The 26,467-nt window shown below is 33.2% G+C and overlaps 5 protein-coding genes across 6 annotated transcripts; 4 read left to right on the forward strand and 1 right to left on the reverse strand.

Moving 5' to 3' along the window:
• The first annotated feature begins 44 nt into the window (after positions 1 to 44).
• On the forward strand, positions 45 to 1,591 carry LOC130810959 (uncharacterized). Its single transcript, XM_057677078.1, has 2 exons — positions 45 to 112; positions 697 to 1,591. Exons 1-2 carry the CDS (start codon positions 45 to 47, stop codon positions 1,589 to 1,591), a joined length of 963 nt encoding a protein of 320 aa, XP_057533061.1.
• A 2,361-nt stretch (positions 1,592 to 3,952) lies between these two features.
• Positions 3,953 to 7,378, reverse strand: LOC130810590 (tubulin beta-1 chain). Its single transcript, XM_057676703.1, has 3 exons — positions 6,827 to 7,378; positions 5,435 to 5,704; positions 3,953 to 4,877 (listed from the first exon to the last, which is right to left on the reverse strand). The coding sequence occupies exons 1-3, from the start codon at positions 7,221 to 7,223 to the stop codon at positions 4,201 to 4,203; spliced, it is 1,344 nt and encodes a 447-aa protein (XP_057532686.1). The 5' UTR covers positions 7,224 to 7,378; the 3' UTR covers positions 3,953 to 4,200.
• A 4,776-nt stretch (positions 7,379 to 12,154) lies between these two features.
• On the forward strand, positions 12,155 to 18,667 carry LOC130810545 (protein PSK SIMULATOR 2-like). 2 transcript variants are annotated; one of them, XM_057676650.1, is made up of 12 exons: positions 12,155 to 12,699; positions 14,139 to 14,464; positions 14,549 to 14,641; positions 14,741 to 14,831; positions 15,026 to 15,119; positions 15,514 to 15,611; positions 16,187 to 16,253; positions 16,596 to 16,696; positions 16,901 to 17,017; positions 17,116 to 17,192; positions 17,302 to 17,346; positions 17,955 to 18,667. In XM_057676650.1, the coding sequence occupies exons 1-12, from the start codon at positions 12,463 to 12,465 to the stop codon at positions 18,427 to 18,429; spliced, it is 1,821 nt and encodes a 606-aa protein (XP_057532633.1). In that variant the 5' UTR covers positions 12,155 to 12,462; the 3' UTR covers positions 18,430 to 18,667. The 2 variants fall into 2 exon arrangements, with proteins under 2 accessions (XP_057532633.1, XP_057532632.1); XM_057676649.1 differs by having other exon boundaries at positions 12,243 to 12,699; positions 14,136 to 14,464.
• A 2,759-nt stretch (positions 18,668 to 21,426) lies between these two features.
• LOC130811053 (chaperone protein dnaJ 11, chloroplastic-like) lies at positions 21,427 to 22,775 on the forward strand. Its single transcript, XM_057677209.1, has one exon. The coding sequence runs from the start codon at positions 21,754 to 21,756 to the stop codon at positions 22,282 to 22,284; it is 531 nt and encodes a 176-aa protein (XP_057533192.1). The 5' UTR covers positions 21,427 to 21,753; the 3' UTR covers positions 22,285 to 22,775.
• Positions 22,776 to 23,936: 1,161 nt separating this feature from the next.
• LOC130811054 (chaperone protein dnaJ 11, chloroplastic-like) lies at positions 23,937 to 25,321 on the forward strand. The gene has a single exon (XM_057677210.1). The coding sequence runs from the start codon at positions 24,405 to 24,407 to the stop codon at positions 24,933 to 24,935; it is 531 nt and encodes a 176-aa protein (XP_057533193.1). The 5' UTR covers positions 23,937 to 24,404; the 3' UTR covers positions 24,936 to 25,321.
• Positions 25,322 to 26,467: the final 1,146 nt, after the last annotated feature.

Here is a 26,467-nt window from a genome sequence, read left to right on the forward strand (position 1 = left end):
CTTGTGATACCACATACACCGAAGACGGAGAGTTTGAGAAAGGTATGATGTTTGATAGTAAGGAAGCATTGTTGGAAGCTATCAGAGCGTATCATACTCGCAGAAATGTGGAGTACAGAACGGAGACCTCGAACCAAACTGTCCTTACCTTGAAGTGTAAGCGGGGTTGTTCGTGGAGACTTAGGGCTACGTTTGATTTTTATTTATCTTCATGGCGTATTGTTACGTATAAGGGTAAGCATGGTTCTTGTGTATTGGGTAGTGACATTGTTTCGGCTGAACACAGTCATTTGACATCTTCTGTCATTAATAATGTCATTAGAAATTGTGTTGCTAAAGACTCATCCATTAAGGTATCTGTCGTACGGTAGATGGTTAAAGATCGTTTTGGTGTGGAAGTGAATTATAAGCGAGCGTGGTGTGCAAAGCAACAAGCCTTGTTGTCCATTTACAGGACCTGGGAAGGTTCTTACTCACTCCTTCCACGCTTTTAGAAGCTTTGCATCATTCCAACCTGGGGTTAGTACTTGAGTGGTATTTTAAGGAGGACAATGACACGGGTGTATATGTGAGACCTAATATTAGGACCTTTCAACGTGTCTTTTGTGCCTTTAAACCTTGCATTGAAGGCTTCAATTATTGTAAACCTCTTATCGCCATTGACGGAACACACTTGTATGGTAAATTCTTATATAGGTTTTGCTTACGCCATTTGCTTAGCAACTTCAATCGTGCTATGGGTAATGTTCATCTGAAGAAGTCGTTTGGTAAAACAGCTGAGCAAAGACAACAAGTTAAGGTAATGAATGGTTTAAAGGCAATTGCGACTGCAAAACGAGAGGCAATTTTCTGGATTGATGACATGGGTGATATATCTAAGTGGTCATTGTGTCATGATGGAGGTTATAGGTATGGCGTTATTACTAACACGAACTTAGCTGAAGTTTTCAACTATGTGATGAAAGGTGTACGTTTCTTACCTTTGAAAACACTTTTTGAATTCACCTTCTATCGGCTAAATGACTACTTTGTTCAAAGACGTGAACGTGCTAGCGCATGGTTACTTGGAGTACACATGTACACAACGTATGCCACCAGGATTATCAATAGAAATACTAAGAAGGCAAATTTCCATGACATAATCGCATTTGATTATAGAAGAGGTATATTCGAAGTTAAGACTGGGAGGGAAACTAGAGGATCGTCCAAGGGGGGTAAGATTCAACATGTAGACTTGAATCAAATGAAGTGCACATGTAACAAACTTGAGATATACCACCTACCTTGTTCACATGTACTTGTTGTTTGCATCAAACGACACCTTTTATATGAGAGGTTCGTGGATCCGTGCTATACATCTCAAAGTTATGCAAGTACGTATGAACATTACTTTATGCCAATGATCGATAAGAGGTCATGGCCACAATACACGGACTTTGAATTTAAACATGATCCCGATCAAATTCGAGGTAAAGGGAGGCCTAAGTCTAAGAGAATTGCTAACGAAATGGATGAGGGTAGAAAGAAACGATCTAATTGTCGTCATTGTGGAAGCGAAGGTCACAACCCTAGAACTAGTAACTCAAGGTAATATGTTATATATATTATACTAGCATGATAATCTATAACACATATAATAATGTTAAACTGACAACACAACTATATGATACATAATTACATAATAGTGATATTAACTAAAGCTACTGCGAACACAGCAGTAGAGGAGATGGATCCAGCAGCTCCAGGACCCCTAGACCCTAGTTTCTTGACTATGCAGCATGAGCACAGGAGGTACTCCTCTTTGGGATGCCCAGGTAAGGTGTACGATAGTTGTGATTTGCATTTTACTAATGCTAACATACAAGTAACTTATTTATATGTCAATATTCATAGGTGTCCAATGCAGAAACGCTAGGCACCAGGCATCCAGATTCCGTTCCATGGGGGATCGATGATAGGATCATCCCGTACTTGGAGCTAAAGAGGTTATACGACTTTCACCTCGTTGCATACGGCAGAGTTGAGCGTGCTATTATCACAGCACTGGTCGAGAGATGGCGTCAGGAGACGCATACATTTCATCTCCCTCTAGGTGAGGCTACCATCACATTGCTTGATGTAGCCTTACTAACGCGGCTTCCCATCGAGGGACGTGCCGTGTGTACAGTCGGACGCCAGCTATCAGGCTGGCGTGACATGGTGCATCGCATATTGGGAGAACGCCCTCCACCGGAAGTGATCAGGGGGAGCGGTTTGCGCTGCACATGGTTAGTTCAGACCTTCTTGCATCTCCCCGAAGATACTGATGAAGGCACCATTTTGAGGTACGCCAAGGAGTACCTCTTATACTTGATAGGAGTTGTGTTGTTTGCCGATAAAACAAACAATTAAATACAGCTCCTTTACTTAACTTTACTTGACGACCCATGGGAGCGCATCGCCGAGTATAGTTGGGGCTCCGCAGCCCTTAGATACCTGTATAGGAGGTTATGTGGTGCTGCCCACAAGAACGTCAAGGAGATTGCGGGACCAGTAGTCATATTACAGGTAATAAAAATAACATTTAATTCTAATCCGCTGTAGTTGAATTACATACTAATTACATTTCCAATGTTCAGCTGTGGGCGTGGGAGCATATTCTTATCGACCAACCTTACAGAACCGTTGGTCGTGGTGATACTGCTCCTCCACCACAACCCCACCTGATGCTGCGTACGGTTCAAGGTGGAATTTTGCACGCCTGACGTGCAAGCACACCAGCACCGGTCTCGGATTCTACTAAGATCAGTTAGACCTGCTACGACCCAACCAGGTAAATATTTCAGTACTCATTAACATTAGTTCAATTTAATTAACATATCACTTGCATTTTCATAATATGTATTTTAGTTTTTCAAACATTTGTATACATTTTGTTGTATATATATGTTTAATTACTTTATTATAGCCTCCAAACTTTCACTTACGAATGATCGGAGTTTTGGCGATGAATCATACCGCCTGAAACATACATTGACTTGTAATTACTTATTCTAATGTCTCTAGTGCAAATACAACAAATAACGTGCTTCCTACGCATTAGATGGTATCCTGTAGTAATATAGCTGGATAGGATTTAGCATATACTACTTACTATTACTTTGATGACTTGTATATTTTTGCAGTATTGCCTTATATGTAGCCTGCCCTAGATAGAAACATTATAGGATTAGTATTTATTTTTAATTAAGTTGTTTTGAAAGTCAAATAAAAAATTTGTTTTGATGACTTGTTCATGATTTGCATTTTAAATTTGTTTTATATTATGTATAATATGTAACAATTGTATTTGTTTATTTCAATTATTTGTAATTTGTGTTTTAAATTATGTATAATATGCAACAATTGTATTTGTTTATTTTAATTATTTGTAATTTGTGTTTTTAATTATATATAAATAATATATAACATAGGCCCGCAAAAGCCCGCATAGTACGGGTTTGGGCAAGAACTTTTTGGCCCGCACTTCGGCCCGGCCTGGCTCGAACCCCGCTCGGCCCGGTGTTTGATCACCTCTAGTCAAAATCAAAAATTCTTCTTCCTTAGCTTATCTTCAATTTCTTTTCCAATCTAATTTTGATTTGGAGTAAAAAGTATTGGAAAAAAATAATAACGAAATTAAATTGTAAAAGAAATTGAAGTTGAGGAAGAAGAATTTTTGATTTTGACCAGTCGACCATTATATTTGACGGTCAACTAAAGAAAAATGTTAATTGGTACTCTTTGGTCAACTGAAGGAAAATGTTAATTGTTAGTCTTTGAAAAAGGAAAATTTTTGTTAGGTATTTTTTTAGGTACTTTTTGACCATTTTCTCTAAATTTTATGATATATATTGAGTCGTTTTAGCAGAGAGAAACCTAGGCCTAAACCTGTCATGGCGACCTAGTCATTTAATTGTAAACTCTAATAATATTAAATTATATAACATATAGTCATAAATAGATGAATAGCAATAGAGCTAGTTCAATACACATACACCAGAAATGATGGAAAAACAAAAAAATCCATACCATTTTTTCACTTAATACAATAGATAGATATACTTCCCTCCTAGGATAAAGAACACTCAATGAAAAACAACAAATTGATATAATTCAAACAATAACTTCAACTATAAGACACAAAAATGAAAAAGAAAAGCAAGATAACATAATCTATGTCTAGCCCTCATAATTCTCTTCAGGTTCATCTTCATAATCTTCCTCATAATCAGCAGTTGCATCTTGATACTGTTGATACTCCGCGACAAGATCGTTCATGTTACTCTCAGCCTCTGTGAATTCCATTTCGTCCATGCCTTCTCCGGTGTACCAATGCAAGAACGCCTTTCGCCTAAACATAGCAGTGAATTGCTCACTAACTCTTCTAAACATTTCTTGGATGGAAGTTGAATTGCCTATAAATGTCGAAGCCATCTTTAGACCGATAGGTGGGATGTCACAAACACTCGACTTCACATTGTTCGGGATCCACTCTACAAAATAAGACGAGTTCTTGTTCTGCACGTTGATCATCTGCTCGTCTACTTCTTTGGTGCTCATCTTGCCACGAAACATGGCAGACGCTGTTAGGTACCTTCCATGACGCGGGTCAGCAGCACACATCATGTTCTTAGCATCCCACATTTGTTGGGTCAGTTCTGGGACGGTAAGTGATACATACTGCTGTGACCCACGAGAGGTTAGCGGGGCAAAACCCACCATGAAGAAGTGGAGCCGCGGGAATGGGATGAGGTTCACAGCGAGTTTCCTTAGGTCAGAGTTCAGCTGTCCAGGGAATCGGAGACAGCATGTCACCCCACTCATTGTGGCCGAGATCAAGTGGTTAAGATCACCAACTGTCATGCCAACCAGACATCCAAACACATTAATACCAGTAAATAAATTTGGTACATACACAAATTAAACTTCACAAACACATTACGCTCAAACATAAATTTCTACCCCCAACCACATTAATACGATGTGATCAAACTTATCTCAACCAAAACATGAATTGACCGACCGTTTTGACAGATCTAGCGAGACATTGTATGACAAGAACTTCTACCCACAACCATGTTAATAAGATGTAATTATAAATTATCTCGACCAAAACATGAATTGACCGACCATTTTGATAGATCTAGCGAGATATTATATGACAAGAACTTCTGCCCATAACCATGTTAATATGATGTGATTATAAATTATCTCGACCAAAACATGAACTGACCTACCATTTTGACAGATCTAGCAAGACATTATATGACAAGAACTTCTACCCATTACCATGTTAATATGATGTGATTATAAATTATCTCGACCAAAATATGAACTGACCGACCATTTTGACAGATCTAGCGAGACATTATACGACAAAAACTAACAGTGATCAATATGATCGAAAGCTTACAGCTCGGATTGCTAAGCTTCAAGGTCCGGAAGCAAATATCATACAAAGCCTCATTGTCCAAAACCATGCACTCGTCAGCATTTTCGACCAATTGATGGACGGAAAGAGTGGCGTTGTACGGCTCAACGACGGTGTCAGAGACTTTCGGAGATGGGAAAACAGAGAAAGTAAGCATCATTCTATCAGGGTACTCCTCTCTTATCTTTGAAATCAAGAGAGTTCCCATACCAGAACCTGTGCCCCCTCCAAGAGAGTGGCATACCTGAAAACCTATTACCAAAAAAAGAATTAAGATCAAAACATAGAATATTAGTACATGAGCTTTTTTGCTTTAAAGCATTATCCTTAATTATCAAGTCAAACCAAAAAGCCTACAACCAATTTTAACTCTTTAAAATCCAACCTACCAAATCTAGATAAGTGCTTAAAGTCCAAAGCATCATAACTTATGAGTACTTAAACTTAAAAGATATAAAAACTTCTATTTATATAAGTTCTCAAAGTCCAAAGTCAATTAATTAACTTTATTACCAAAAACAGATACTGTCCCTTTTTAAATTAATTTCAAAGAGAAATCGAGTGTTTTTCTCAAAAAAAGGTAATAAAAATAATGCAAAATAAGTAAGAGAAACCAAAATAACAAATATGCTAAATGAGTGGGAGGGATGGAGTATTTGAAAGTATTAAAAAAAATAATCTATTACTCCTACTAGGCACCTAGCATTGAATTTTCCATAGGAGTACAAAAAGACATACCTTTCTTCATCATCCTCTAATGATCTATTCCATTATCTAATATCATTTAGTGACTCCCACATCGGGGTTTTGGGGCTGATGTACACAACCATACCATTGTTTATGTTAACAAAGAGGCTATTTCATTAAACTTATTACAGATAAGCAAATTTGAAGAGCACATAAATTAATGATTCATATTTCATACTAATGGTCATCACCAAAATTCAAAAGAAAGACAATGCTAATGTCAAATCATCATTAACATCAATATTTCATCAGCGTCAATGTCATTACAGATTTCCGCGAAGGAACGATAAATTATGGGTTATAGAAACAAAGGGATCGTTTATGATCGACCCTTATAGCAAACAATCATTTGCAACATCTGTTGTATATTAAAAACGATCATGAAATGTAGATCAATGATGTTTTTAATCAACTGATCAGCATTTTGATTTGATGGATTCCAATAAACCCAGGATTAAAAATATCAGATTCGTCAAATTTACATCAAAACATGATCATCCACATTACAATCAAACTGATCTACAAACAAAATCAAGCATAAAACCCAGAAATCAAATCACATTTTAAACATCAAAAAATTATTAGATTTTTCAGAAAATTGAATAGAATCAAATTAAGTATGATCACCTTGAAGGGCATCACAATTCTCAGCTTCTTTACGAACAACATCAAGAACAGAGTCAATAAGTTCAGCACCTTCAGTATAATGACCTTTAGCCCAATTATTTCCGGCACCAGATTGCCCAAAAACAAAATTATCAGGACGAAAGATTTGACCCAAAGGACCGGATCTGATACTATCCATAGTACCGGGTTCAAGATCCATAAGAACAGCCCGAGGAACATACCGACCACCAGCAGCTTCATTAAAGTAAACATCAATACGTTCTAATTGAAGATCAGAGGATTCGCCATTGAATCTACCCGTTTTATCAACACCATGTTCATCACAAATTACTTCCCAGAATTTAGACCCGATTTGATTCCCACATTGCCCACCTTGAATATGCAAAATTTCCCTCATTTTTCTGGGATTTTTTTGCAGAAATTGATTGAGAATTGAAAAGGGAATTAGATTGAGGAATGATAATGGGGGAGAGAGAATATATGAGGGAAGAGTTTTTGGAGGTACAGGAGAAGAGACAGTTGTCAGAGTTTTTTTTTTTTTGAAAGATAAATTTGGTTGGGAACTTGGGAAGTAAAAATAATAAATAGAAAGGCGGGATATTTTTGAAGAGTAACCGCCGATGGAGAGGAGGGAAAGGAAGTTACATTCAACAAGTTTTTGAGGGTATGGGCCCACGTTAGTAACTTCCTAGTCTTTTTTATTTTGCACTATTTTCTCTCGATTTCGTAGACACCAACCTTCGATTCCTTCCTCGCATTATCAAAATCACCAAAGCTAAGGAGATTATTTTGCAATATCTATTCTTATTTTACGTGAGAATTGAATTGATATTGATATATTCTGTAATCTGATTCTTGATTTTTAATTAAGATAAGATTCGATTCTCCTTTCTTATCCTATACTTCCCCTATCCACCCAAAGTGTATTATTTAGTTAACAGTCACTCAGTCAGTCTCTTGAGAGACCCTCTCTCTGAAAGACGTCTCCCAAATTCAGCCCGTTAAAACTTAATTAAACTAAAAGATGATAATGGGATGACCAAATTAGGGATGATCTCTCAAAGATCCCGTCTCTCACAAAATTTGTGTTTAGCTAATATTAATTTTCTTTAGTTTATTAATCAAAGATTCTTACGATATAATAGTGAGCAAATACATAAAATATAAGATTAATTAAACTTAGGCTGGAATGAGGAGATCACATTATTGTATGGATTTTTGTTATTGACTCGTAAAAGTTATGATGAAGTTCTAGAGAGGGATAGAAAATGACATATCATACATTTATTAAAGGAGATAAGGACGTTGCAGTCAGAAAGATCTTCAACCCGAGAAAGACCAACAAAAAAACAAGTCATAGACATGACAAGCAAGGCAAGGTGAGAGAATGCAACACAAAACAAGTAAAAAAATTATAAGCAACCGAAAATATATAAATAACAAAAATAAAAGGTACAAACAATAATAATGACAAAGAGAACGATTGATGACCTGAAACACAAATTTGACGCGTGTAACTAGTTTTATCCCTACTAATCAAGTCCTATGATAAGTGCAACTCGCTCCTGTCATTCATAATTATCTATTCCCATATTTTAGGCCTACCATGACTTCTCTTCCATCAACCGAGATGTTTTCCATCCTTCTCGCTGGTCTGTTGGTGGTCATCCTTTGCACTTGCTCAAATCATATCAATCTACTTTCATTCATATTATGGTCATCCTTTGCATGTGCTCAAATAATATCAATCTACTATCATGCATATTCGCAGAAATAGGTGCAACCACTACCCTTTTTCCTAGAACATCATGTCAAATTTTATTCGTCTTAACGTGCCCACACATACATCTTAACATTCAAATATCTAAAAATAACACTAGTTTTTGACAAATATACACTTCAAATAATATTTTTAGCGGCTAACAACTACTCTCTTTAGTTCATCACTAACAACTACTTGTACATCTATCTAATACTCCCTCCGTTCCTATTTGTTCTTCCTATTTGGGTATTTCACAAAGATTAAGAAAAAGAGAATCTTTGGTGGTAGTGGGTATTATTTTAATTATATAATAGTGGGAAGTAATGATTGTATTGGAAGTATGAGGTTGTAGTGGGTATTATTTTAATTAAATAGTAGTGTGAAGTAATGATTATATTGGAAGTATGAGGTTGTAGTGGGTATTATTTTAATTAAATAGTAGTGTGAAGTAATGATTGTATTGGAAGTATGAGAGAGAAAATAATTATAAATAAAAGAAAATGGGTAAGGGGGATTTTAAGGGGTAAAAGTGAGATAAAAACTTTCTAAAAATAGAAGTATTCTAAAGTGTAAGAACTTTTGAAACTACCCGTTATAGTAATGTGGAAGATCAAAAAGGAACGGAGGGAGTATATCCTAACAACTAATTATTCATCAAGAAACTAATTCAACTAAAATTTTAATCTGATTTTTTTTAAAGCTATGAGGTATATTATAAATTTTTTATCACACTCACTCGCACGAAAATCCTTTACATTAGAACTACAAATACATTTTATACATACCCTCTTCATATACATATACATGATACTAAATATTTCAATTAAAATATATAAGATGAAATATAAATTTGTTACCTCTTATTATATTAGCTTCTGCTACATCAGTATCAAATATTTTCATAATTGGACAAAATTGATTTGATTTCACGATTTGGATGCTGACCAAAAGCAGACAATTTTGAGGAAAAGATCAAATATATATAGTTAATAAAAGGTTACAATTATTGAGTTAAATAATTGCATGTCTGCATCTACCCTTTGCTAGATGCACATTTTATTTGTTTTTTCACTCCATTTAGAGTATTTTTCATTTTAATTGTATAATTGAGTTTCTCTATATGTTTTTATCTTTATAAATAACTCACATGTTTTATTTTATTTTTATGTATATATTTAAATTATCTTTTTATTTTATATACGCATTTTTCGATCCAACTTTCTTAATAAAATATGGAATACTTTTTTAACTATTTTACTCTTTTTATTGATTTTTATTCTATTCCATTTGTATTGAAGACTATTTTTTGTGAAATAATGGAAATATTTTACGCCCTTAGTGAGTAGATTGATCATTGATCTAACCAAAATACAATATGAACCAAAATAATTGTGATAAAATAACTTTATTGCTATAGTTGATTAAGCTAAAAATCATCAGTTTTATCATTTAGATTGCTTGTTATACTTAAAAGTTCAAAAATAGTGGTAGTTTGTTTATTTTTCTCATAGGAAATTTGCAAGACCATACAAAGGATCTAAAAGACAGTAGTTGTTAGAAACGTTTCTACAAATACTTTCGTCCTTTTAAAATTACTACATACAAATTATAGTTAAAGTATTTTTTAGTTAGCGAAGCAAATTTAAAGGAATGATGGAAGACATAAGCAATATAAAGAGATATCAATACTGTTATTTGACATCACTTGGAGTTGATTAGTTGATATATACCACAATTATGTCATCCTTTAGATCAAGGTTTTATGAGCAAATATATATATATATATATATATATATATATATATATATATATATATATATATATATATATATATATATATATATAGATTATTTTTCTGGATCCTTTTCTAAAAGAAGAACGGTGCATGTCTTGTACTCTAGAATTACATTATAAAATATAAGATTACTAAAAATTTTAAGATCACTTGATAAACTCTATCATTTCCTCTGTGCCGAAATAATTACAGAATATAGTTAAAAAATATTATTATCAGTTGCAAATATAATATAATAAATATAATATATTTTTATTATAAGCTTTTAGTTCAACATTGAAAAGTGTTTGTAGCCTATTCACATGTAGATGTAGTACAAATTTGACTAAATAATGTATAAATTTTATGATTTATCCATTGTTTATTACGTTTATCACTAATCACTATCATCAATTGCTAATTTAGAATATGATGAAATGCCAAATTAAACAATCCTAAAAGACTAAAACGACCTTACCAATCTAACCTCATTGTAACTAATAATGCTTCAAAGCTATATTTTGTTGGGTGTTGATTTTGTGATTTTTCAATTCAAAAATTATGGTTAAGGAATTCAATGATCTTGTCAGTTTTTGATCCAAATTAAAGTGGTATACATAAGGTTTTATAGAAGTCAACAAATGTATTTTAACAATAAGTGGGGGAGATAGATGTAAAGGATAGGGTGAAATTAATAACTTTGTCTCTCTAATGCAGTTTCGAGATAGGTTGCTAATGATACTATTGTTGTGGGGTTCATGGTTAAAGTTGCGGTCGCTTTGTAAAAGTATAACAAAAGGTGTCACATATTATCTAATTTTTGAAACTTTGACTTTATGATCTTCATTTTTAAAAAATTGCGTCGCCTAAGGCTCATTTTCAAAGCTTTGTATATTAATTTACGGATAGATTATGAAGATTTGAATATTATTTTGCTTGATTCACTATTGGCACTGTTTTCCTAAAATACTATTATGTGGTCTTTAATTAACTTGGAGTCGGTTTATAGAAGTGTAACAAAAAGTGTTACATATCGTCTAATCCTTAAAACTTCAAATTAGAGTTTATAATTTCATTCAAAAGAAGTTAACTCGCTTAAGACTTTACAAAAATATTTAAAATATTGAAATTATTCATTGGAACAACATGTCATTTTAACCAAATTTTGGGAATAAGGATTTATAAAAGAAGAAAATAGTGATTTATCTCGGAACATGGCACAACGTAGCATACTCCTCATATTGTGTCATGCCATCAACTAATCAACTACAATACAACATAACTCAACACAATTTAAAAAAAAAAAAAAAAAAAATCTATTTTCAATCCTTTCACTCAAAAATAATTTTTTTAATGTTGATATGAAATTTCTGAGTTTGACAATATTTTTTTCTTAATTTTTCTGCCATTTCTTTCTAATTTGTATATATATATATATATTTTTTAGTTTTTCACCTCATAATTATATCTACACAATTTTAATATTTCTATTACTTTTTTAATAACCGTGTCATTTCCTATTATTGATGTTTGGGAGAGATGTCGTATAGGTGTTCATTTGGGTTCTCAAGACAATTTCGAATTAGATGTTTCGAGTCGGTTAAAAATCGAATCATATATCCATATAAATTTTTACGTAATTGTTAATACATATTCCATATTGGATCCAACTAAATGCAATTACGAGATCAGATATATATTTGATCCGTCACCGAATTTGTTTTGAATACGTAAAAGACATGGAGCATTAGTTGCAAATTGCAATGCGACATTTGGGAAAGGAAGTTAGGAAGGGACCCAACAATCCCCATGATCAATATTCAATTCTAATAATAGAAAAGTCAAAGTCAAAGATTTCAAAACAGGACAGAAATGAGCGAATCAGAAAGCGGGGTGTGCAAGTAAGGTAACGTTTGGTCAACTCATCTCGTTTATACTCTTTTACTCATTCCAATTCTCTTCAATTCTTCATCTTTTATGTTAATCCAAACACCACCCATGTTTTATTTTATAAACCCTCCTCTGATTTCCTTCTAATTCGCGCATAATTGTTCTAATATTTTCTGGGTTTTTGGTTTGAGAATTAGGGTTTTATAGAAAATGGGTGGTGCTTGTTCAATTGGTTGTATGGGAGGGAGAATTAGTTCTGAAGAATTGGATGAAAATGTAGAGATGAAGAACCAAAACAGCGATATAAGCATTAATAATAATCTTAAAAGAAGGAAAAGTTTCGGAAATTTGAAGAAGAAAAAAAACAAGAATTCGCTTGATGATCCCATTTCTGCTTCTCCCCAGAGGTTTTATTCTGGTGAATTGGGGATTTCTGCTGATCTTAAGGTATTTTTTCTTTTCTGGGTATTTTTTAAATTGATTGTTTTGGAAATTGTTGGTAAATTTTGATTGATTATAAAGTTGTTAGATGAATGTTTGATCGAACTATTTGCAGATTTGCACTATATAGCTGGGTGAGAATTGTATTATTGATAATTTTTTGTCGCTGCCTATTTTTGATAATTGAAAATTATGTAAAGGGGATTTAAGGATCATAATTTTTTGCTATTTTTAAACCTGTAAAATTTAAATGATGAACTTTACAGATATATAGGGTAGAAATTCCTCCTTTTTAGAGATGTTGATGGTTTATTCTTGTTCGTACTTTTAGATTATTATCATGAAATTATTTATGTCAATGGTAATCATGTCAATAGCTTAGACAGAATTAGGTTATTTTTTTATAATATGATCATAAAAATAAAGAATTGAAGTTAAAGGATAAATCCGTAATGAAAACGTAAGAAAGAGTACAAGAGTCGTATATATTGAATACAAAATGAGAAAACAATCTACATTGGTTTAATCATTTGCATCTTTTGAAGGATATTGGTTTACCGAATATCCACTTGTTACAAGAATGGGATGTTGGAACTTTGAGGAGATTATAAGAGGAAGAGATTGACTAAGAATGAATTTTAATTAGAATAAGTGAAAAATAACATGAAAATTTGGGATTTGCTCGAGCATATGATGAAAGATTCAAACAAATGGAATTGGATCATTTATATGAATGATCATTGGAATTCTTGGTTGTAGTCTTGTAGATTAGTGCTGAACCTATTGATTTGTTTTGGTTCATGTGGCCAACCCCATATGTTGGGATTAAGGCTTTGGTTTGTTGTTATAATTTATAGTTGTCTTGTGTTTCTTTGATATTTAAAAGAAACCTATGTTACTTAAACTCGGGTACTGATGTAGGATACTGGTACGTGTCCAAGTATCGGGTACGTCTAAATATTCAACTTTACGCCTAAAATGAAGTGTCTAAGTGTCATACAAATGTCCGAGCATCAAGGATCGGACACGGGTACGTTAAACAAAATGAAGAGTTCAAGTAACCTAGAAAGCAACCAAAGATAAAGATAGCTAGTGAGACTTTTCTTGTTTATATCATGTTGTGTTGGGTATGGAATACACATGTGCCGTGTCTGGGTAGCATAGGTGCTTATGTATGAGACGATATTTTGGAGATAATGCTAGCTCACCTTTGAAGATCAGTCCTTTTGTTTGCTTGTTGACCAATCAAATCGGACTTTTGACAAGAAATTGTATTCATATTCTTATAAGTCATGACAATCCTTCTGTCTTTTGTCAAATCTCATTATTAAACTCATTCATTTGTTTATGGTTTAAGAGTCACATCACTTCAGCATATTTGGATGTCGAAAAGCTCAGGATCGATCATTCATTAGAGATTATTAATTTTTTGACAACTATAGCAGGTTCCACCTAGAGGTTCGTCATTTATCGGAAGAGCTAGTTATGCTGGCTTGGAGAAGGCTGTTGATGTCTTAGATGCGCTTGGAAGTGGAATAACAAACTTGAGTAATAGTGGATTTTTGACCGGCAAGGTGGCCAAGGGTAGTAAAATATCGATATTGGCATTTGAAGTAGCAAACACAATTACACGAGGAACAAATCTCATGCAATCTCTCTCCAAGGATAATGTAAGGTTCATAAAGGAGGATGTTATTCCTTCTGAAGGGGTTGAAAATTTGGTTTCTTCGGACATTAAGGTCTTGCTTCGTTTAGTTGCTTCAGACAAAAGGTTGTTATACGGGACTTTTCATAGGATTCACATCTTATCAATTCTTTGTTTTCAATGACAAATTTAATTTTCGTCGTTTTCCAGGGAGGAACTTGATGTTTTTTGCAAAGAAGTTATCAGATTCGGTGACCTTTGTAAAGACCCGCAATGGCATAGCTTGAATCGGTTTTTTATGAAGTAAGATTTTAGATGTTTCTATTACGAATTAAGGTGAAAATAGGTTAATCATTACTACTGAATAAATATTCGCATTGGAACTGGGTGTAATATTTTCAGACTGGATTCAGAAAATGCAGTATACGGACCTCCAAGAGATCATGTAGAAGCAAAAATGCATGAATTGATGGCTTTGGCTCAGCATACTTCTGTAAGTTGTGGACTTCATTTTGAATTTTCTCACTTTCTTATTCCGCCCTTAATAGACACTCATGCACGATAACCGTTTCTGGGGTTAGCTGCTAGCGTTTCAAGTCTAATAGTTGGCATGGGTGACATAAGATGACTCCAAATGTAGATTTCATGTTGTGCTTGTGCTGAGAACAGTTTTAACTATTTGTGTAGGAATTATACCATGAGCTGAACGCTTGTGACAGATTTGAGCAGGACTACCGCCAGAAGGTCGAAGAATTAAAGTCTTTAAATTTGCCTCGTAAAGGTTAGTCAGATTGACTATCTGAAACCAAATCACAGGACTCTGTTTCAGTGTCTAATATACATTTCCGGAGATAATTGATTTCCCAAGTAAACTCCGCTTCGTTAAAGTTGTTTTCTATTTGTTACCCTTCATAGAGATCCTCTGTTCCGCCTAGAGAGGTCAATCCTCTTCTACTTGCCGAGCTTGATAAATGGAAGTAGCTTCTTGGTCACTAGGTGAACAAAGTCTATGGCATGCATTATTGGACTTTCCGCCATAGAAATCTTTTTTGATGTTTACAAGAGACTTTGTAGTGTATTCATTTAGGTTGCTTAATGTATTTCCTGTTTAGTAATAAATATCATTGCCTAATGTCTGACCGCATTGATATGTTTTTGTTTCTTCCGACTTGTAGGAGAACATCTAATGATGTTAGACAACGAGTTAAAACAACAAAAGAAGATTGTAATGAGTTTGAAAAAGAAGTCCCTTTGGTCAAAAAAGTTGGAAGAGGTATGATTTCTACTCTACTTGTTTGGGTTGCTTAATGTATTTTCTTTGGCTTTTCTTCCCAAGTCTCATAGACCATAGTTTGTCGTTTTAGTGGCTTGTACTGTTTTTAGTTTATTTCGTTTAGATGAACTTAAGTATAAAACAACCTATGGCTTTCATGTATGACGGATATATGCATTTGAATATATGCTTTTATGTTCTCTAATCCCGTCACGTTTAAAGAATCTTCCGCCCCTAGCTGAGTGCTAATTCCTGTTGCCCTTAATTGAGCAAAGCATTCAACAAGTATTTTTTTTGATTCGGAATAGGCGATAATTTCTACATCCAAGAGGCGTGAGGGAGTCTATCCTTCAATGAAAATTGAATCCTGTCACAAGGGTGAAAGGGAAAGTCCTTAACCATTAGGCTTACCCATGATTTTCATGCATTTGACGAATATATTGAGTAATTATAAAAGCGTTGATGTGTATGATTTCCTCACTTTCTTTTGTTTATGCGTATATCTTTTCTAATTTGCATAATTGCTTATAGTTTCATGATTATGCTTCTAATTTCCCTTTTCTTCTCAATTGCAGGTTATCGAGAAGCTTGTTGATATTGTCGCCTTCATCCATCAAGAGATCACAGAAGTATTTGAAGCAGGTATACATATAATATTCCCAGCTTATGACTTTCAGAAATACATAGGGATTTCTGGAATCAATGTTTTGTATTTATGATTAAAATTTTCACTTGACAAATAGACAGACGTCCTATTGGGTGTTAATGCAAGCCGTTATAACTCTAACGCCAATTTTAGTCTGTCGTGTTTGAATTTTTAAAAAATTTTCCTTCCCGATGCCTATACCATCATTCAACTTAGATGATCTAGCAAATGCTTAAGATTAGATAGATAAAACTAGTAATATAACACGCTTACATATTCAATTGCACCAGTCACTAACTAGTCTGAGTATAGTTGATGATCGTTACCGAAACTGGCAGGTGGAACAAAATCTGGCGAAGAAGATGCAGCTGCTCAGAGATTAGGGCCTTCTGGTCTTGCTTTACACTACGCTAATATCATTAACCAAATTGATAACATTGTAAGTTTCGTCTTTTCCTTTACTTTGACCGACTAACACTTTGATTCATATTCTCCTTGCGAAATCTCGAATCGAAAAAAAGGGAGTTATGACCTGTTTTGTTCTATTAATTCAAAACGCGAATTCGCTTGTGAATTATGTTACAAAAGCTCAGATCATATGTCGGTATAAAAATGATTTGATTTAGAGTTACATGCTTTTCAGGCATCAAGGCCCGGTTCCCTTCCTCCGAATATAAGGGATACATTGTATCGCAGATTACCAGTTAGTGTCAAGAATGCCATGCGCTCCAGTTTGCGGAAACTCCATCACAATGACAAGGTACTTCTCAAGTCCGAATCATTGCACATCGTCTTCTGGAATCTTGATATGTGTATTATACCTTGCTTTGTTCAAGAAGGTTTATATGATTGTTTCAGGTTGAAATCCCTCAAATTAAAGCAGAAATGGAAAAAACGCTTCAATGGCTTGCTCCTATGGCGTCAAACACTCTAAAGTAAGATGTTTGGCTCTCTTTCTTTCAATTCAATCAAGTGTTTCCTAAGCGTCCTAACTCCTTAGTATACATTTTCTCATGTATTTTGTTGTATCTTGCAACTCGGCAGAGCGCATCAAGGTTTTGGATGGGTTGGAGAATGGGCCAATGCGAGGTTAGTCTCTGTAGCTATTGTTTCAAGTTCTACTCCTTTTGTTTGAGGCTGGAAACAATTGGAAAAACCTCTTTGTTACTACGAGGGCAAGGTGGCGTATATCTGACACCCGTAACCCCATCTAGGTGGGAGCCACTTCGAACTGGGTAATGACATGTTGTTGTTGTAGTATTTGTGATATTAGAGCCGTCTTTATAAGTTTTCTCATGATACGATCTTTTAAAAATTAGCTATATATACTAAGAGTAAGCTTGAAAGCCATGATGCTTTATAAAACAGTTGGTGGAAGTAAAGAAACACTCAATCTAAGTAAACAAACATTGGGTATTCACAGTGGAGAATCTAGGCATGGACCTGTCTAGTGTCTAGGTCATGTCTCGAGTCATTTGATTAAAAACCCGATTAATACTAAATTGTGTTACATGCAAAGATTCCCTCTTTGGAGAGTGTACGAGTATGGATTGTCCGTTACCTTCCATCACCCAGACTCTGTTTTTGAGCGGGATATTGGGTTGATGATGATTGTGATGATGATGACAAAGATTAGTATTCGGCTCGTTCTATCCTAGATTCGCCTAGTATTCATGGCCTTTATTCTAACTGTGCAGCATTGAATGTAACAAGAAGACGGCTGTAAATGGCAGCTTAATCCGTCTTGAAACACTCTATCATGCAAACAAAAAGACAATGGACGATCACATCCTCACACTCATCACTCTACTTCACCAGTTAGTAATCGGAATGAATCGCAAGGATTATACACACAAGACATTACCGCAGCTTCAGTCTCCTAGCAAAAAGATCCTGATGCTTAACCCTCCCGTTACAAGGTTTCCATCCCTAAGTGATGTTAGTAAACCCATGAAAATCGAGCTCACTGAAGAGGACCGAAAATTGCTAGAAATAATGTGCAAAACAAGGAATACTCCCGGAATCAGCAAAAGTCAGGAATTTGGCAAGACATCTCATAGGATACCCAAATCTTGGAGTTGGAGTAAGAGTAGCAAAAGTTCTCCGTACGCAGGCGCGATCTCTTCATACAAACAACATTCCGGGGAGCTGCATCACACATTTTTTCTATAATGATATACCTTAAAAGTCATCGTCATTTATTTGTTACGATTCTAATGTATATGATGGCATATATCCTTGTTTTTTTTACTGTACATACATAGATATAGAATTATTGATGGATTATATTCAACTGACTTCATTCTCTTGATTTAGGTATATGATGTAATAAACATAGTCAAGTTTTAGTTCCATTAGCTAGTCTGGGATTTTAAGAAGTGCAAATCTGAATTTTTGATCTTTGATGGCATATGAATAGCTGTTTTAGCTGAGAATCGGGTCCTGTCTCAGTTGGAGCAAATATCGTCTTTTCCTAGCAAGGTTTGAAATCGAATCTTACCTAGCCCTCTCAATCTCTCATCCTACCCTATAATTCCAAAAAAAAAAGTTGTTTTAGCAACATTATATATATTTTTTGGGTTGATACAATAATCTCATGTTTTGATGCGGAAAAGGAAACACATAATAATTTTTCAAGTTTCATTTATTTTACGTTTTTTTGAAATTTGGGATCTTAAACAAATAATATAAACTAATATTTAAAGCTTTTTAATTAGAAGCAATTGTTCAAGTAACATGTTTAGAATCATCTCATCATATAAATTTACTCGCACAATATTGTAGCAATCTCTTGCTTATTTCATGATCCATATTAATGTTTTCCTTCGGAAACTTGAAATTCATTTCCAGAGTTTTCTTAAACTTTTATCACTTCAAATGAAATTTTTTACGGAGATTCTCTTTAATGTTTTATTTTTCGAATTTCAATTCTGATTTTTATGTTATAAAAAATTTAAGTTTACTCATAAAAAGTAGTAAAATTTTTTAAAAATTACGGTAAAATTTAAATCTGATCTAAGAAAAAGTGGCAATACACATTATTTCTTATTCTAAAATTCTAATTCAACTTTTTTAAAAAAAGATTTGTACACAAAAATAAATGAGACATTTAATTAGAATAAGAGTGATAGTATAGGAGCATGTTGAGGCAAAGTTACTGGGATCGGGATTCTACCTAGGATCGTTGAGGAGTAGGATCGAAATCGGTAAAATCGGATCATAGGATCGTGTGATCCTACAGATATGCATTAATGGGCTTTGGATTATTGATTATCGATTATATTTGTTATCTATTTAAGTTTTAAGGTGTAAGTAAAACCTTATTTGACTTCATCACTTAAGTTTTTTTTTACAAAATACTTTTAATAATCATTTTTAAACAGCAAATCAAGAAAAACTTGAATTTTATAAAAATATTGATATAAATATTTTAAGTTTTTATTTACACATAGTGAAATATGTATTATATGAAGATATTTTACGATTGCAACTACCCATGTATAATCGGATTGTTGGATCGTGGGATCGTACAATCGTGTTATGATCCTACCACCTAAATTCTTGAGCTAAGTAGGATCGGAGATTCTACCACATTAAGATCCTACCTACGATCCGAATCGGTCGCCTATTTTTAGATTGTAAGATTGTAGAATTATAGATTAGAATCGGCATTCTGATACTACTATGTGTTGAGCTTTTTGTAAGAAAAATTCAATGTAAGTTGCAAGTGTAACATGTGGTTGATTTGATTCATGAATTTGGTTATATTTCTCATTAAATTATATTCAAGTATCATCATACTTGTTGGTGGAGACAATGAACCTAGAAATGAGTTAACACCACCACATAGGCCCATACCAATCAAGTATATAGTATTGGATATGTTTCATGTTTATGCACCACCTTTTGTCTTCCCCTTCACCATAATTGAGTTGTAGTTATTGTGCAAGGGGGCATGGTAGTAGTAGTAAATCACATGGAAAGTCCGAAGGCTATGTGTCTTCTTTAATTTAAGTCTATAATACTGGAACATATGTGATTAATGTAGATCTGTATTTTTATGTTTCGTTACAAAAACTATATTTGATTTAAAAAACACTTAGATTTGAACGTAAATATAGCATTCTTAATGAGACCGAAGAGTATGTTGAAATTCAATGGCATGCTCCTTCTATTATTCGTTAGCTCCTTTTGTATGAGATCGTTTCACCGTGAGACGAGTCCATATAAAAGGCCCATTAGTACAAAACATAAAAAAAAAATGAAAATCACTCTTATATAGGAAGCAGTTTTTATTTTTAAATAGTTTAAACGGATTCAATTGAATTCGTCTCACAGTAAGACGATATATATAAAAAATTAGTGATTATTCAAAGTTTGAAGAGGAATAAATATACACACACAAATATGGAGTAAAGTCATTTTCACCAACTGTTGTTGACTCATACTCCAAATCCCTTAGAGAGGAATTCATGATAAATTGATATATCAAGTGATTGTTACCAATACAACTGTCCAAAGGCCCAGTTTTTGCATCCAGGGGCGGGCCCTGTGACAAGCAAGGCTTGTCTATAATCTATGCTCCACACAACCTTATTCACCTTATCTTAGCATTTACTCCCCTAAGTTTGCTACCGAGGGAATTTGCACAAGTATTACGATGTACTTTAGTTCTTTAGTGAATATTACTCCCTCTCTTTTTTTTCTCCTCCTATAATTTTCAAAGCAAGTTTTGAACCTCAACATTTCTAATACGAATTATAAAAATTATAAAAAATATAAAATAAAAAAGTACTCCTATACATTAAGACGAATCTATCGAGATCTCACATAAATATATTTTATCTTTTATGTGATCTCTAAAAATCTTAATTAAATTTCTCTTTCCTTAAAATAGAATATTTTAAACAAAAATAACATTAAAAATGGAGGAAATACTACGAGATTTAAAGTTACATGAACAATAAAAGAGAGAATATATATGAATAATAATATTAAAAGGAAATGGAAGGAAAGGGTGTGGAGGGAAAAGAAGGGAATGAAGCGGAGGCAAACATGTCTCATACTTCCGTTAAATAGCCCATTAATAGAAATTTTTAACTTATGAATTTCTTGTTTTGAGGTCGTTTTACCGTAAGATGATCTCATACAAGATGGACTGATAAATAATAATAATAATAATAATAATAATAATAATAGCATTTTGCAAAAATTGTACTCCACAATTTAAGCTCTATCTAAAAAAGTCATTGTCAAATAAATGAATCTAGAAGCACACGCCGAAATTATTCAGCAACGTTTGAAACTAGTGGCGCTTACAATTACAATAATTAATCTACCGCTACCGACGCTTTTCTGAGTCAGCCCACGGATAATACTCCTTTTTCCTCCCAAAATTCCCTTCTACATAATCCCTTTTTTTTCCTCCCAAATTCCTCAAAAACTCTCGTTCAAATTAATTTGAAAAAACAAATCCAGCAGAAAAAATTCGACAAAATGGCGTCCACAATTGCATCATTTCCATCAACCTCATTTAATTCGAATCCATCCAACATTGAAAATTCCATAAAATACTCTCACAAATTCCCGGCATCTTACGTCACTTTCCGGCGAAATCTCCCCTCAATCTCCGCCGTGTGCTCCATCACTGAAGTTGTTTCTACCTCCATTCAAACGTCGACGTTTTATGAAGTGCTCGGAATCCAAGCTGGTGCGACGAGTAAGGAAATCAAAGCTGCGTATAGAAAATTAGCTAGAGTTCTTCATCCAGATGCGGCTGTAGCATCTAATGAGAAAAGGGATACGACGTCGTCTGCGGAGGAATTTATTAGGGTTCATGAAGCGTATACGACATTGTCGGACCCTAAAAAGAGGGCTGATTATGATCGGAAAATGTGGGTTAATGGCCGTCGATTGAGATACTCTCCTACTTATTGTACTATGGGTACCACCAAATGTACAACCTCTTCGTCTTCCGGGTTTTCGGGTTACACCCGACGAACCTGGGAAACTGACCAATGTTGGTAAAACTAATGGATCGGATAAAATGTGTAAATATGTATAATTTGTGATTCACAAAATGTATTCAAATGTATGAGTAAAATGAAAAAAGTTATGTGAAAATCAAATTAAAAAGTCTTTTTGAAAAGTGGTAATTACTTTAGATTTGAAATACGACTTAATTTTTGTAATGTTAATATTAAAGGAGTTTTATTGTAATACGAGCCACTAAAAGTGGCCATCTATAGACTATATGACTATATGTCTTGTGTATGTATACAGTCGTACAATTATTTCATCTTCACTCTCTAGTTATAATGTCACTCAATTTTGATACATATGTTTTGTCAATTCGAGTTAGAAAAAACATGGATATGGTGAGTAACCGCGTCTTCTTGGCTTGTACAATTAAGTTAACAATCCGTTTGATTAATAGTATCAAAATAATAAAAATTATGGTTATGATTCATAGTTAAATTTTTGGTAAGTTTAACATGCCATTTATATGATAATGAAAAGTTGGTCATCAAAAGTTTTTTATTTATGATTTTTCGGTACCACTTAATACTACATTTCAAAGTGGTAATGCATTGAAATTAATTTTTTGAAGAAAATGAGATTATTAAGGTAAATTAAGCATGACTACTAAATTGGTCAAAAAAATTTCCACCTAAATTACACTAAATTTTTATTTATAATCTTATCATTTAATGTCAACTACCAAATTAATATTAACTACTCAATGGGTCATAAAAAATTTATAAGGTCGCTTTCAAAAGTTAAAAACTCTTTAATATGAACAAAAACGGAACAAAAGGTTTGAAAATTCAAACTTATTTAGGTTTGAATACTACACTGAAACTAGTTTTTCACTCAAATGAAAATCGACTGTTAAATTAATACAAAAGCTAGTTTGATTAGCATTCTTCATTGGCTTTTGAGATTCAATGACATATTTTTTTATTAATAAACAATCAACAATAAACATTAAGTTTTACCAAAGAAATCAAGGTCAACCAACATTCTTAGTTAATTAAATAAATCAACAATCAGCAACAAATATCTGATACTCGTTTACCATACACCCAAAATACTATTTTTAAATAAATACCATTATTTGTCTCTTCAAGGGACAGCATTGTTCAAATCCAACTGTATCACTCTTCACTAGTGTACTACCGGCTTGTTTGGTAGATTATAATTAACAGCGGTAATGAGAATGAAAAATTAGTGTAATTTTAGTTAAAAATCTTTTGGTTACCCTGATGGTGATGCTTGTTCAATTTTAATCATCTGATTTTCTTCATAAAATTCAATCCATGGCATTACTATTTGGAGAGATGGTATTAGGTGATAATAAAAATTTATAAAAAAAAACTTTTTTGTGATCAAAGTTTCATTATAATGGAAATGATATGAAACTTTTGATTAAATTCTATACTATAAATTATTTACATTACCACCATTTAATACCACTAATCAAACGGGCGTATAAATAGTGGGTAATTTTTTTATTAAAAAAAAAGGGCAATTTGTTAACTGAAAAAAGGTGGGCAATTTGTAAATTGAAAAAAGGTGAGCAATTTGGTGAACAAATTGTCAAATCTATGATTCACTGATTATAGAACCACAATAATAGTGGCGCTTTTATCTACAATATTTAATGTGATGATACCGACGCTTTCCTGACTCAGACCACCGATAAGATTTTTTAACGCTTCTAATATTCTAATCCACAATCAATTGGGCCCCCCTGTCTCTTCCTTTTTAGATCTCATTCCTTTTCTATACCTGTTCTGATTTTGTAGCTGCATTTACATGGGTATCAGAATTAAGAAAAAGTAGACACATTATATAAAATATAACATATTCTCCATTTTAATTCTTGATTAAAGAGGAAAAAAAGTTAATAAGGTATAGAGTAAGATAAAAATAGGAGTAACGTAGATATTTATATGATTGTTTTATTACTAAAAATAAAAATATAACGATTAGTATGAAATTGTCAAAAATAAGAAATATAAAATCTCCTTTTTCCTCCTAAATTTTGCAAGTCAATACCACTCAAATTCTTCAAAAAACGTCATCACTCAAAAACGTCAAAAAATCAATTTGAATAAACAAACCCAGAAGAAATAACTGAAGAAATGGCATATACAATTGCTTCATCTCCATCAACCTCATTGAACTCTGTCTCATCCACCACTGGAAAATTTATGAACTACCCACGTAAATTCCCGGGGTATTACGTCACTTTCCGGCGAAACCTCCCCTCAATCTCCGCCGTATGGTCCACCACTGAAGTTGTTTCTAATTCCCTTCAAACGTCGACGTTTTATGAAGTGCTCGGAATCCAGGCTGGTGCGACGGGTAAGGAAATCAAAGCTGCATATAGAAAGTTAGCGAGAGTTCTTCACCCAGATGCGGCGGTTGCTTCTCATGGGCAAAAGGATACGACTTCGTCTGCGGAGGAATTTATTAGGGTTCATGAGGCGTATGCGACATTATCGGACCCTAAAAAGAGGGCAGATTATGATCGGAAAATGTGGGTTAATGGCCGTCGATTGAGGTACTCTCCTAGTTATTGTACCATGAGTACCACCAAATGTAGTACCTCTTTGTTTTATGGGTTTTCGGGTTATACCCGAGGCACTTGGGAGACTGATCAATGCTGGTAGTTCTCAGGGAGGGGTAGTTTACTAAAAGTACATAGGTAGATCCGGGTAGATTAGGGTTTTTTACAATATATATTGAAATGGATCTTATATTGATTTGGATCCAATCTTGGTCAATCTTTAATTTTATTTTAAAGTATAATTATGATAAACTAACAATTGTATGAATTTCGGCAGTATTAATATTATATAAATAAATTGCAGTGGAAAATAAAATTTTAATATCATGATATGCATCTATAACTTGTAAAGAAACAATTATTATTAATGGGATTTAATTAATGAAAACAACTATTCCGGGTCCAGTATTGGGAACTCGATAGGCATATTCAACAAGACAACAATGTTATCCCTTGAAGGTGTCATAGTAAATTGAGTTAACTATTCTCCTTCTTAGTTAATTTTTGAAATATTATTATCTGTTTTTTTATTAAATATCTTTAAATATACATCAAAAAATCTATAAAAAGTTGATATAATAGAAATTAAATATGCATTAAGATGAATCAAATAAAATCTTCTTCTTTTTATGCCTTTACAAAAATTATAAAGAAAATTAATTGATAAACGAAATTAAATATGTATTAACATAAATCAAATAAAATCTCAATTGACTATACTTCTTTTTATGCGTTTAAAAAAATTATAAACAAAATTGAATGATAAATAATATTCAACATTGAATATTCAAGTATAGTTATCAAATAAAAACAAAGAATATTGAGCCAAGGGACCTAAAGGCGTCATAGTCTTACAAGGAGTCAAGATAGTATGGATCATATGTTACTCTATCTCGCAATCTGCGAAATAAAATTTACTTTTTTATCTCATTTATTTTACAATATTTCAAATTACAATATAAAAAAAAATTTCTTCTAAATAATGCAAATAAGTAGGAAAAAAAGTACATGAATTGAATCTCATTTATAAGCAATGTGTTAGAAATTCAAAATAACGTAAACGTATAAAGAATAGATTAGAAATCCAATATTCTATCAAAGGTAGGTTGGTACTTCACTTCAAAGATTCAACTTATTAGAGGCATAAATTAGATCAAACCTATTAACTAAGAACTAGCGATAGGTAATGGTTTAAGATCCTACCCATATTTTATTGTATCCTATCTTGTTTTAAGTGTAAAATTTTAATTTTATTTAGACATAAAAATCTGAATTTCGGATCAAATTATGAAAATTAAAAGGTTCTAAAACACCATAAATTCACTTTTTAAAATATTTTTGAAGGGAACGAATTTGGATCCGTCCTTAAATTAAAGTCGGGTTTAGAAAAGATTCGTGTCCGTAAATGCCCATCACTACTAGAACATCTAGTCGTATATGTATTCAAGGAATCACCATATAAAATTCAAGTACTCTTTTATTTACTATTCTATTCCTTCGATTGTACTATATTATAAAAATAAAGTGATGGCAAAATCAAAGTGAGAATTTTTTGAATATTATATAGAAAATCAAAAAGCGAATATGAGTAATGCAATCACCAATGTATTATAAACAACATTCAGTCTCCTGAGA

This window comes from Amaranthus tricolor, chromosome 4 (assembly GCF_026212465.1).
Source record: "Amaranthus tricolor cultivar Red isolate AtriRed21 chromosome 4, ASM2621246v1, whole genome shotgun sequence".
NCBI classification, from domain to species: domain Eukaryota; kingdom Viridiplantae; phylum Streptophyta; class Magnoliopsida; order Caryophyllales; family Amaranthaceae; genus Amaranthus; species Amaranthus tricolor.

Excerpts from the sequence above, each read along its gene's own strand:
- LOC130811054 (XM_057677210.1), top strand. The coding sequence starts at position 24,405 with ATGGCATATACAATTGCTTCATCTCCATCAACCTCATTGAACTCTGTC.
- LOC130811053 (XM_057677209.1), top strand. The coding sequence starts at position 21,754 with ATGGCGTCCACAATTGCATCATTTCCATCAACCTCATTTAATTCGAAT.
- LOC130810959 (XM_057677078.1), top strand. The coding sequence starts at position 45 with ATGATGTTTGATAGTAAGGAAGCATTGTTGGAAGCTATCAGAGCGTAT. Across the intron at positions 113-696 it reads CATACTCGCAGAAATGTGGA|GTTTTGCTTACGCCATTTGC; the intron begins GTACAGAACGGA and ends ATTCTTATATAG.
- LOC130810590 (XM_057676703.1), bottom strand. The coding sequence starts at position 7,223 with ATGAGGGAAATTTTGCATATTCAAGGTGGGCAATGTGGGAATCAAATC. Across the intron at positions 5,705-6,826 it reads GAATTGTGATGCCCTTCAAG|GTTTTCAGGTATGCCACTCT; the intron begins GTGATCATACTT and ends TTTTGGTAATAG. Across the intron at positions 4,878-5,434 it reads GAAGCTTAGCAATCCGAGCT|TTGGTGATCTTAACCACTTG; the intron begins GTAAGCTTTCGA and ends TTGGCATGACAG.
- LOC130810545 (XM_057676649.1), top strand. The coding sequence starts at position 12,463 with ATGGGTGGTGCTTGTTCAATTGGTTGTATGGGAGGGAGAATTAGTTCT. Across the intron at positions 14,465-14,548 it reads TTAGTTGCTTCAGACAAAAG|GGAGGAACTTGATGTTTTTT; the intron begins GTTGTTATACGG and ends GTCGTTTTCCAG. Across the intron at positions 17,347-17,954 it reads GGAGAATGGGCCAATGCGAG|CATTGAATGTAACAAGAAGA; the intron begins GTTAGTCTCTGT and ends CTAACTGTGCAG.